The following is an 11772-nucleotide window of genomic DNA, read 5'->3' on the forward strand; positions in this document are numbered from 1 at the left end:
ACATGTTGAGTGAGGCCATGTAAGAGTCAAAAGACACGCATGGACTCGCCGAGTCACCCTTGTGTACTCGACGAGTCTGGTCAGTGTTGACCGTTGACTTGAGTTGACTTTTAGGGTTTGGTCAACAATTGGTCATGTGGACCATTTGAAGGGTAAAATGGTCTTTTATCCTTCTTAGAGGACATGGAAGGGATTAGTCTAGCCTGGAGAGCCGTTATTGATTGAGATAATTGTTTATGTATTTAGGCAGAGGCTAGATCAGTGTATCCGCGTGCGAGATTACCAGAGACATCCGAGGTGATTTTTCTCACTATACTTTACTTAGAGTGGTGACAGAGTTATTGTATGCTATCTATGCGATGTGTGGCACTGCATTATTTCTATGTGATTTATGCTGTGTGTATATCAAAGTTAGGACCGGAAGGTCCATAGAGATAGGACCAGAGTGTCCACAGAGTTAGGATTAGAGTTATGTGCTAGTGTATTTGTATGTTATTTATGTTATGAGATTTTTTGTGATATATGATATGCATGATTCAGAGTTACCAGAGTTAGGACCTTTGGGTCTATAGAGTTAGGGCCAGAGGGTCCATAGAAAGTTGGGACTGGAGGGTCCCACTGAGACACACTAACTAGAAGGTCAATAGAGCTATAGGCTTGAGTGGCTAATACGTGTTAGAGTGGTATTTTGGGGAACTCACTAAGCTTCGTGCTTACAGTGTTTTGTGTTATGTGTTTCAGGTTTCCTCAGAATCACAGGATGGCACCGGCTCGATTGTACACACCAGAGGAAGCGTTTGTTTTGGAGGATCCTGGTTTATTAATTGATTGAACAAAAGAGTCATGATTTGTAATTTAAATAAAAATGAGATTTTTATGAATTGTGTTAAAGAAATAAGCGAATTTAAATGAAAAATTTTTTGTGAAAATTTCGGTGTTACAAGTTACTCTCCCGACCTAGCATCCTCCTATTATTCAAATAACATCCCTGATCAACACTCTCTCATTGTCTCAGCTCTAAAGATTGGGTAGAAGACCATTCTACCCTTCCCTGCACTACAAGAAAAAAGGCCTTTTACGGCGCTCATTGCGCGTCGTAAATGGCTCAGACGACGCGCAAATGCGTGTCAAGGAAGGCCATGTCATAAAGATAGACGACGCGCATTTACGACGCGCATTTACGACACACATTTACGACGCGCGGTTACGACACACAATGCGTATCAAGGAAGGCCCTGTCATAAAGGAAGACGACACGCATTTGCGTGTTGTAACCTTACGACGCGCGTGTTAATGACACGCAATGCGTATCAAGAAAGCCCCTGTCAAGAAAGGCCATGTCATAAATGAAGATGACACACATTTTTGCGTATCGTAATTTTAAATTTAAAAAAAAAATTATTTATGGATTTACTTATTTTCATATTAAATTTGCATTTTATGTCACTTAATGGAAAATAAAATACCATATACAAATAATACAATGCATTGCACAAAAGTTAATGTTATACAAATAATCATTCGAATAGTAGACAAATGTAATACTGCAAATAATCATTCCAATAGTAGACAAATGTAAGATTTCAACATTTTTTATATAATTAACTAAATTATTAGCCAAATTTCCTAAAATACCAACATACTTTTCTATGAAGAGCATTAACACTATTCTTTTCCATCAAAAACTTCAAAACCTGCATAATTAATTTAATGTTTAATCAGCTACAGGTCAATAAGGTAGGTTTAAGCAAAAGAGGTTCATAGTAGTAAGATTTTACTTACCACTGTTGTTAATGACATTGAAAGAAGCAGCCCAACAAACACCCCCTCAGAAGGATTATTACTAAATGAAACCACAAACAAAGTTAAAAAGTCAAGTATTTTGTGACAACCCCGGAACCAGGGGCAAGGCTGTTTTTACCCATGGTATGACCTAATACATGATAATAAAGACTTGTTTAACAAAAAGAAAAATGATTTCTCACGTGACATCACTATTAAGAATTGATGAAAGAGGGTACTCCACACTGTTAGGCACAAAAACCACATGCAATACAAAATTACAATAATAAATAAGTTCTAAAACAAAAAAAAGATATGAAACCATTTTTACCTAGTATTCATTAACTTCAGGATCGGTGTTCACAACAACACCAACATCATCCATAAGGTTGACTATTCTTTTAGCATTTGTATATGTTGCAAATGTTTTCCCTCCAATCATGATTGTCCTTGGTGTTGTGGCTTTTCGCTCTTCAGGGCTCATTTCCTGTTTCAACATGCATTGCATTGCATTAACAGAATGTTCTAGTATCTTCTTCTATGAAGTTCTGGATTGTCATCAAACTTTTGGAGAGAAAGGATAAGATATAACGTACAATCAGCAGGAGATATGTAAATCCTCATAATAGAGGGCATTTTGGTCATTTTTACATAATAATAGAATGAAAATGAAAGCATCATACCTCCCACAGACACACAAGTAGGTCTAGGTTAGTGACCCACTTGTCTGTTTTTAACCATTTTGTTATGATCTGACTAAGTTCAGGACTACAAAATTTGAACCAACGTCTAGGAGTAATGTCGTTGGTCTTATTTTGAAACTTGTTTGGCCATATTGACACATAATCTACAAATAATTCAGCCTTTAAGATGTCACTATGGAATTATGCTACACCATTAACCTGCCAAAACAGAGAAAAACAAATGGGCTGAATTGATGGAGCCTAAATTATCCCTAAAAAAAGGCACAAAATATAAGATAAAATTAGTTGGTTTTTCCTATATTTATAGTATTCAAACATCTTACCATATGCCTAGAAACCACACAGAACTTTGCCATGCGGACAACCGACTTATTATGATCTAAAATCCTCATATCAAAATTGATAGTATCCTGAAAAAAAAAACAAAAATGAACATCAAAGAAGCAAAAAAAGGAAGGAATTGTGCTTTCTAGTATTCTTACCCTCAAAGCAAATGCTAAAGGTGAATGTATAAATTCAACCATTCCTTTTTGAAATGTGGAGTCAATTTGGTCAAACATTGTTTTGCAGGACATCTCGTAAGCAGGAAGAACAGAAGCTTCCATACTATCTTCAGTGCTTCCTGTAAAAAAGGGTTTAGATTTTAAAAAACAAAATTCATCATTTTATATTTTAGAAAGATCTATTATTGTTGTATCACATACCTATAAAGCTTGTTTTCCAGATGTTTGAAATTGGACTTGAATTTGCCTTGAAACAGTTGCTTCAAGCTTAGTATTAACTATTTTTCCAACTGATTTATAACATTATCACCTATGCCTCTCTGCATGCTAATTTAGACTTTAAATTAGTTTTTTTTTTAATTTTAAATGAGAAATTGGATGTTAAAATCAGTTACCTGGAAAGCCTCTGAGATAGGTGTGGTGACTGCCTTTTCGATAACTCGAGTAACAGATCGCCCAACAGCAGCTCTTACTGCAGCCATTTCCTTCTTCAAGATTTTCTCGGATGATGTAAGCATTTTCGTAAACCACCATTACCAAGTGCCATATCTTTCTCCTAAAATTTTTATAATGCAATAGTTAAAAAAATAGAACATATTAATTATGTTAGAAAGATTTTAAAGGATTACCTGCTCAGTGATTTCTTCAAGTTCATGTCCCAGTTTGTTCAAAGCAATGGAAAATGCATGTTGAATATCAAGATTCCCAATGGCATTAGTCAATGCTCGCCTTTGAAGAAACTCCATGGATAAATAGTATGTTTGCTTTGGATCAACTTTGTGATAATGAAGATAGGTCCCATTCCATTGCTGAAGAAGCAGTGAAGAAAAAGGAAGCATGGTTAGCCCTCAAGAACCTCAAAAACAATAGGAGAGACAGTTGCATAATACAAGTCTCTTTGTTGAGAGTTTGGACCAAATACCTATCCATATTAGTGATTGGGAACACCATCAAGCACATTATTTTTATTAAAATATAATAGAGAATGAAAGACTTTTGTTCCTTGAGATACTATGAAAGGTGGTTCTTTGGATATATTTAGAAAGAACAAGAATAAATGATATTAGACAAGACAATTACCTTATCAAACACAAATGATCTATCAATCTGCTTGTTAGCTATATTTTGAACTGCACAAACTACTTTCTTGTTCTCAGTATATGTAATCACTACTGGTGTGTGTGCTTTTGTCTCATGTTTAGAAAACAATCAAGAAATTTTTGTAAAATGTTATACCTCTTATATTAGGCAAATAAGTAAGTTAGGGGTAATATGGGAATTCATTTAATTAAAGGGTATCTTATTAGTAGGAGGGGCATTTTAGGCATTTTATAGTATTTAGCTGTTTTGTCAGATAGTATAAGAAGAGGGTAGTGGGCAGGGAGTGAGGTATCAATCTTTTTTTGAAATCTGGAATGTATTTCTTGGGAGAGTAGCTATCTCGAATCAGCTATCCTATTAATTGTTCTTGTAATCTTTTGGTTATATTTAAGGTTATCAATCAATATTTGAAGCTGTTGGTCGTTGTTTATGTTATTGAATCTGTTCTTGTAAGTCCAGTTGATAGCAGCGAATCAGGAAGCACAATGGTCCAATCCCATTCAAGTTTCTTTGGACCTATCAACAAGATAAGAATACAAAATTCTTGTCATGATGGAAAGATTAAAAGCTAGTAAGATTTAAAATGAAAATGATTATAAAAATAATAGAAAATTTAAACCAGCAGCCAATTAAAAGATGCATGGACCATTGTATTTGGCAGTAAGTAAGCAGCAACTGATAACCACAACATCAAACTTTTCAAAGAATTCAAACAGATACGAAATAATTTGGTCCAGGAACGTTCCTGGACCAAATGTCATAGTTGTTCCTGATGATTGAACTGAATTCATAACAATCCATAAGTAAGGAATCAAACCAACTAGTTGCTTATAACTCTGTGATACTACATGCATTCAATATAAAATCACCGAAAGCAAAAAGGAAATATTTATCTGTTTTCACAAATCCTGCCACCAAAGCCCTAGGCAACACTGCAATCCATTCATCTCGAGTAAGTTAGTAGTAGTATGCAATAATAATAACTATATGCCATCAAGGAAAGTCAAACTAGAACATACAATTGACTTGAAACTCTTTATGACGGATTCAAAGCTTTAAGGTTTATCTTCTGCAAAACCAGAGACAAAAGTCAGTTCCATAAACAATGTAGAAGAAAAAAGGTCTAGTCAAAAGTCAAATGAAAGATAACAATGGTTATAACTTATGTATAGATAGAGGGTCTATATGTACAAAGAACTTGCAGCAACTATCAAATAGCAAAACACAAGAATTACTCCCTTGAAGTAATTGGATGTTCCATCCTACAAATATATAAAAGAACCATTTTTAAATGAAAATTTTAATTAATCAAATTTTTGTAAAAATATATGAATATGAGGCTTACTTGCAACATGAAAGCCACTACTAGAACTGTCATAATAAGAGTTGTTGTCTCAAAAAGTTGAAAATTTAGGTCCAAAGGACGCCCCATGATCCACCCAACAACCACACAAATGGAATCTGCAGTTACAAAAACAAAAATTTTAAAATAAAAGTTAGTATTTGTTTAAATTATGCTGCTATTTCTTTAAATTAACCTTTCTTTTAATATACAGAGAAAAAAACACGTACAACAAACATAGATATTTGTGTTGAGGAGCCAATCGCGACTCCTAAAGAGATATCCTGCAAAGATTGTAACTAAAAATATTTAAAAAACTAAATAAAATGAATTATGATTCACCCTCCCCTAGGAATAGTGAAATACATCAAACAAGGAATTAAATTGTATCTCGAATATGTCAAAAACATAGAATTTTTTTAAAAAAAAATGAAGCAAACAAACAATCAAGCCTAAGTGGTATAAAAAGAAACCGAATTACTATGATGCATTTGTCAAATTCTTGATATTTTTAAGCAAACAGACTCACCCAAACTTGTTTTAAGCTTCAAAAATATTTCATCCCGACTCTTGTTTGAAACTTTACTAAGCCTATCCTGTAATGAGTGTCGAAGAGCACCTGTTGGTGGACAAAAAGAGCATTCAGATTCAATAATCATATATATATATATATATATATATATATATATATATATATATATATATATATATAGAACCCTATTACTAAATGTGTGTGTATGTGTGTGTCGAATTGGCTTAAGCCCTTAAGTATGACATGAGGACTTACTTGCAGACACAGGTTGGGATTTTCTATCAATCTGCAATTCTGCATTACAATTGATTTGCTGCTTAAGTTACCATCCCTCTTTAATTCAATACATATAGGTGCACGAGTTGCACCACCTTCACCAGTTGGCTGCTCAACTTAATTTGAAAATTGAAATGACTTGTTTTGTTATCATAATGAATTAGAAAAAACATAAAGTGAATATATATGTCCAGATTGAATATGAAAATAAAGAAAAATGAAGGTCGTACCAGAGCAAGATGCCCAATCAAACTGTTCAAAACTGCTGATTTACCTGTACTCTGAACAATTGGTAGCCCATAATTAGAAATGAACTATTTAAGATCCATAAATTGGTAAACCTGAAAAAGCAAAAGGGTAGGCTAGCAAGATCAGATTGGCTCCATGATTAGCTAAACAGTAGACCCCTAGCAGTTGATGAGTGGAGCTTGATCTAGTAGAAAGCATAATGCAAATTAATACTTCGACATATGGCATTAAGCAACAGTAGATGAGTTTCTGCTGCAAGCAATAGTTTTGAATCACCTATATGCTAAATTGGAATCTAAGCAAAAATAGTTCCCAACTACATTTAGAAAAAGATCCATCAAAAATAGGGATCGCAACAAAAACATATCGAGAGATCCACTGACTTAGTCAATCAACACAAAAGCAAGTAGTCGGATCAAAAGAGCGCATGTAACACAAACTTACGGTATTGCCAAGAGCAACAAAATTAAGAAATTTGGAAGGGTGTTTTGAAGAAGACGATGAATTTGCATCCCCAATGGCAAACACCTTCGTGGGGTTTGAAGAAAGGGCTGTTGACGCGCTCCGGGAAGGTAAATGCATCCCCAACGGTCCAACTCTGCCTATTTATTTCATCGGACCTTTGATCGTCGGTGGCAATCATGTGGATCCTAGCGAAAACGAGTGCTTAAAATGGTTGAATTCACAACCGAGTAAAAGTGTAGTGTTTTTATGCTCTTGGAGTCAGGGTGTGTTGAAGAAGGAGCAGTTGAAGGAAATAGCTATTGGTTTAGAGAAAAGTGAGCAAAGATTCTTGTGGGTGGTTCGAGATCCGCCACCAGATGACAAAAAAACCGACTCGAATTCCGGTGGTGGTAAAGAAGTCGGTCTGGATGCGATTCTTCCTGACGGGTTTAAGGGCAGGATTGGGGATAAGGGGATGGTGGTGAAGAATTGGGCACCACAGCCGGCGATACTTAGTCATGAGTCGGTGGGTGGATTTGTGAGTCATTGTGGGTGGAACTCGGTGCTTGAAGCGGTGGTAGCTGGGGTGCCACTGGTGGCATGGCCATTGTATGCGGAACAGAAGATGAATCGGGTGTATTTGGTTGAGAGAATAGACACAAGAGAGACAGAGATATTGATTCAGGTACGATTGAGAGGTAAGAACATTTAATCATTTGAAGAAGAAGGAATTTGGATGGGCGAGGTGGGGACGAGGAAAACTTGTTTCCTGTGAGATCCAAAGCACAAAAGCCCTAGTTTTTCCAATTTTGGGATGGCGTGTTTTAACATGTGAGAACGTGGGTGAAGGCGAGGGGATCTAGGGCTTCTTGTTGGAGGCGCTGGAGGTGGGTGAAGGAAGAGGCCCTAGGGCTTCTTGTTGCTAATTCGAAGATCAACATCGATGGTAGAAGGTGGAGGCATCAGTAGAACGAACAAGGTAAAAAGAGAGGAGATCGAACCATTTGGTGTGAGGGTCGATTTGGAAGAAATCTCAAACCCTTAACCTTAATTTACCATCCATTTGTAATTTGGCTGAGGGGTGGAGGCAGTGGATGTTGATGAGGGGTGGAGACGAGGGAGAAGAAGATGGGGGTTTAAAAAATTTGGGGATTTCATTTTCCCTCGGACACGCGCGTTTCTTAAAAAAAATATAAAACGACATTCACAGATGACGCACAAGTGCCTTCCGTGTTTTTAATATTTTTACATGAGACACTAATTTAAAGGCACTCAGTAATGCGCGACATAAATCCTTAAAATTTTTGAAGAGATGATACTTTTTTAATGTCACTCTCTAATGCGTAACATAAATTAAAGAGCGTCGTGTTTTGCGCGTCGTAAAAGGCCTTTTTTCTTGTAGTGCTGAACTCTCTTAAGTCAATCTTGACCAAAACCCTAAAGTCAACGAAAGTCAACGGTCAAACTTTGACCCGACTCGTCGAGTGCACATGGGCGACACGACAAGTCCACACGTGACCACGAAATCCTCCTTCTAGCCTCACTTGACACGTCGAGCCAACCCCTTGCTCGGCGAGTACGCCTGGTATGAATCGCGGGGCAACCCCGACTCGACTCGTCGAGTCCTCTCATGAACTCGACGAGTTGCTCCCATGACAACACTTATATGGCCTTCTGAGGTTATATCCTTTCCTCTAATCCATAAATCTGACTTCCCTGTGACCAATAACCACGAAAAGCTCGAATCTTGGTAAACATGCAAGGCTCTTTATGCTTATTCTGGTGAAATCCTTCATATCATGATAACCCTAGCTCATAACTCCAAGGAAAAGGCATAAAGCAGAATAGAAGGGACTCTCTGGACCTTTTAAGGTCCAGATCTAAGAATCATTTCACCATGGGACCTCTCACTCTAGATTCAAGCTAAATAAAGCATGAAGAAACCCTAGATTCGTTAAATCAAACGAAGATGGACATGAATCCTTACCTCTCACAGCAGCTCTGAACGAAATGATGGAAGATTTGAGTCCCACAAGACAGCCCAACTCGAAATCCTTCCTTCCCTTTGCTAAGACACCCCAAAGGATGATGAATTAGCCCTCTTCTTGCACCATAAGCTCCCTCTCTGCTCTCTATGGTTTCTCAGGGTGTAGTGGCCACAAATGAAGGCCATAAGGACCTTTAAATAGGTCCCAAACCCAAGAAATTAGGGTTTCTAGGCCCAGCACCTACTCGGCGAGTCCCTCCTCTGACTCGTCGAGTCCACTCATTAAATCCGCATGAAAAACCCGACTCGACTCGGTGAGTTGGATCCTCAACTCGTCGAGTCTCTCCTTTAATTAAAAGATTAAACCACACAATAATAACCCTGAAACACCGCTTATTTCAAAACAAAATTTTCATTTAAATTCACTTATTTCCTTAACACATTTCATAAAAATCTCATTTTTATTTAAATTACAAATCATGACTCTTTTGTTCAATCAATTAATAAACCAGGATCCTCCAAAACAAACGCTTCCTCCGGTGTGTACAATCGAGCCGGTGCCTTCCTGTGATTCTGAGGAAACATGAAACACATAACACAAAACACTGTAAGCACGAAGCTTAGTGAGTTCTCCAAATACCACTCTAACACATATTAGCCACTCAAGGCTATAACTCTATTGACCTTCTGGTCAGTGTGTCTCAGTGGGACCCTCCAGTCCCAACTCTCTATGGACACGCGAAACTACATAAAACTTCCAAAGAAAAATTTAAACCAACTCTTTCATCGCTAAAATACTCCTTCCTAGCACCCAAAACTCTAGTGGCTTGACCCGCCGCCCGACCGCCTACTCGAGCGATCACTATGATATTCGCTCCTCGAATATCAACCCCGCTACTCACTGGCTCTCTGATTCTCATAAGACCACATCTAATAACTGGATATCGCTCCTTCAAACCAATCATGCTAAATCATACGAATCACTCCCCACAACTAAAAGGGTTCACACTCCACCAGGGCACATCTATTATACTGCTATCAGAAACCAACCGAACAAAGAATCCCAACGGTCTGCCCTTAGACACAAAAGCATAACCATGCTCGCTCAGAAGTGTCCTGAAACATCACATTCATAAATTTCAGCTCCAAATTCCATATCCCTTTTTAACACCACATGAGGTTTGACCGTCATCTACCCGCATAACTCTTCTGATGGCTCTGGGCCGTCAGCAACCTCTGTCTGACCTGCTGAATCTGCTCGGTCGTCTGAAGTACCATCTCTGTACTACCCATCACACGCTGCCCTGCCTCTCTCTAGAAAATGGGAGTCCGACACCTTCTCCCATACAACAACTAAAAGGGTGGCATACCAATGCTCGAATGATGGCTGTTGTATAGGAAAACTCAACCAAGGGTAAGTACATGTCCCAACTCCCTCCAAAATCCAATACACATGCCCGAAGCATGTCCTTGAGCGTCTGAGTCGTCCGCTCACTCTGCCTGGCTCTCCGCAGAAGAGCTCCCACTGACGTCCCCTTCGCATCAACTATCTCGGCCCTGTGACACACAAGTCACAAAATTCTCAAATGAAAACTACAATCCAACCGGAAATCGACTTAGCCCTGACAGAGACGTAGACCCCAGCCTCGCCCCTGGTTCAACCACCAGGCTCCAAAAACTCAATACTAAGGCTACTCAAGCCTAAAACTCTTCTGCATCATACACTGATCGGAGAACACTCCAACATCACACTCTCTTGCCGTCTAGTGAGTACTAAATCTCCCTGCAACATCACGATAGCCTCTGACTAGTGAGTACTACGGCTCCTCGTAGCACCATAACACCAACTGTCTAGTGAGTACTACGGCTCCCCGTAGTACCACGACTCCCTCTCTCTGACTTGTGAGTACTATGCCTCCCCGTAGCATCACAACACCCTCTAACTAGTGAATACTACGGCTCCCCGTAGGTTCACCCTTTACTCTCATCCACACTACCTCCACTAACTCATGCTCCATAGACTATCATGGATAGCTACACACACTTGTACCACATATACATCATAGAATCTGACGGCAACTGCTATAACAAAATACCTACCTCTACGGAGATCCACTTTCTTAAATAATCTCCCACTGGAACCGTAGATACATGATACACCACTAGTCGTCTCAAACTCAAGATTCTAAATAACTCCGAAATCGGGACATTATACCTGGGTACCACGGAACACCATTACAGAACATCACGATGTCCTGTCTCAACCACTGATCTCCTACTCCCAGCACCATACAGATACAACAATACATTTACTCTGAACCCCATAAATAATTCTTCATTTTACCCAATACACAACTTCAGTGTACCCAAACACTCAATTGGAATACAAAGAAAGCGCTAACGCTTCAGAACACGCTGATGATCCTCCGAAACCCTTTCCCCTACTAATCAAAATCCAAGCAAGAATACACATACCGGCCTGGGAGTTGGCTGCTCGATAATCTTCTATCCACCCCAAAAAGGGGCATATACAATCCATACTTCGACCCAGAAGTTCTCAACTGCCCATACCATCATTACGAGTCTTCCACTTGAAACGGCCCTGACCACCACCAGATTCCTGACCATTGGCCACCTGCCGTGGAGACACCCCTCCTTTCTCAGACACATACCACATGCATTAACTCGCTCTGCACCTTTCCTTGATCACTAATGACCCTGGTGTCATGAATTCGAGTCACAGGTTTCTGTATCCAACCCCTAACTGCTCTTGTACAAATCTCTGATTCCCTCAATAAAATACCCGGTTCTCCCCCACTTAGGGTTCGAACCATCACCAGTTGACGCATCAA

The 11772-nt window shown here is 38.7% G+C and overlaps 1 protein-coding gene across 1 annotated transcript; it reads left to right on the top strand.

Annotated features, from left to right (window-relative positions):
* Positions 1-7006: 7006 nt before the first annotated feature.
* Positions 7007-7645, top strand: LOC128129268 (UDP-glycosyltransferase 88B1-like). The gene has a single exon (XM_052767895.1). The coding sequence runs from the start codon at positions 7007-7009 to the stop codon at positions 7643-7645; it is 639 nt and encodes a 212-aa protein (XP_052623855.1).
* Positions 7646-11772: the final 4127 nt, after the last annotated feature.

This window comes from Lactuca sativa, chromosome 9 (genome assembly GCF_002870075.4).
Source record: "Lactuca sativa cultivar Salinas chromosome 9, Lsat_Salinas_v11, whole genome shotgun sequence".
NCBI lineage: Eukaryota > Viridiplantae > Streptophyta > Magnoliopsida > Asterales > Asteraceae > Lactuca > Lactuca sativa.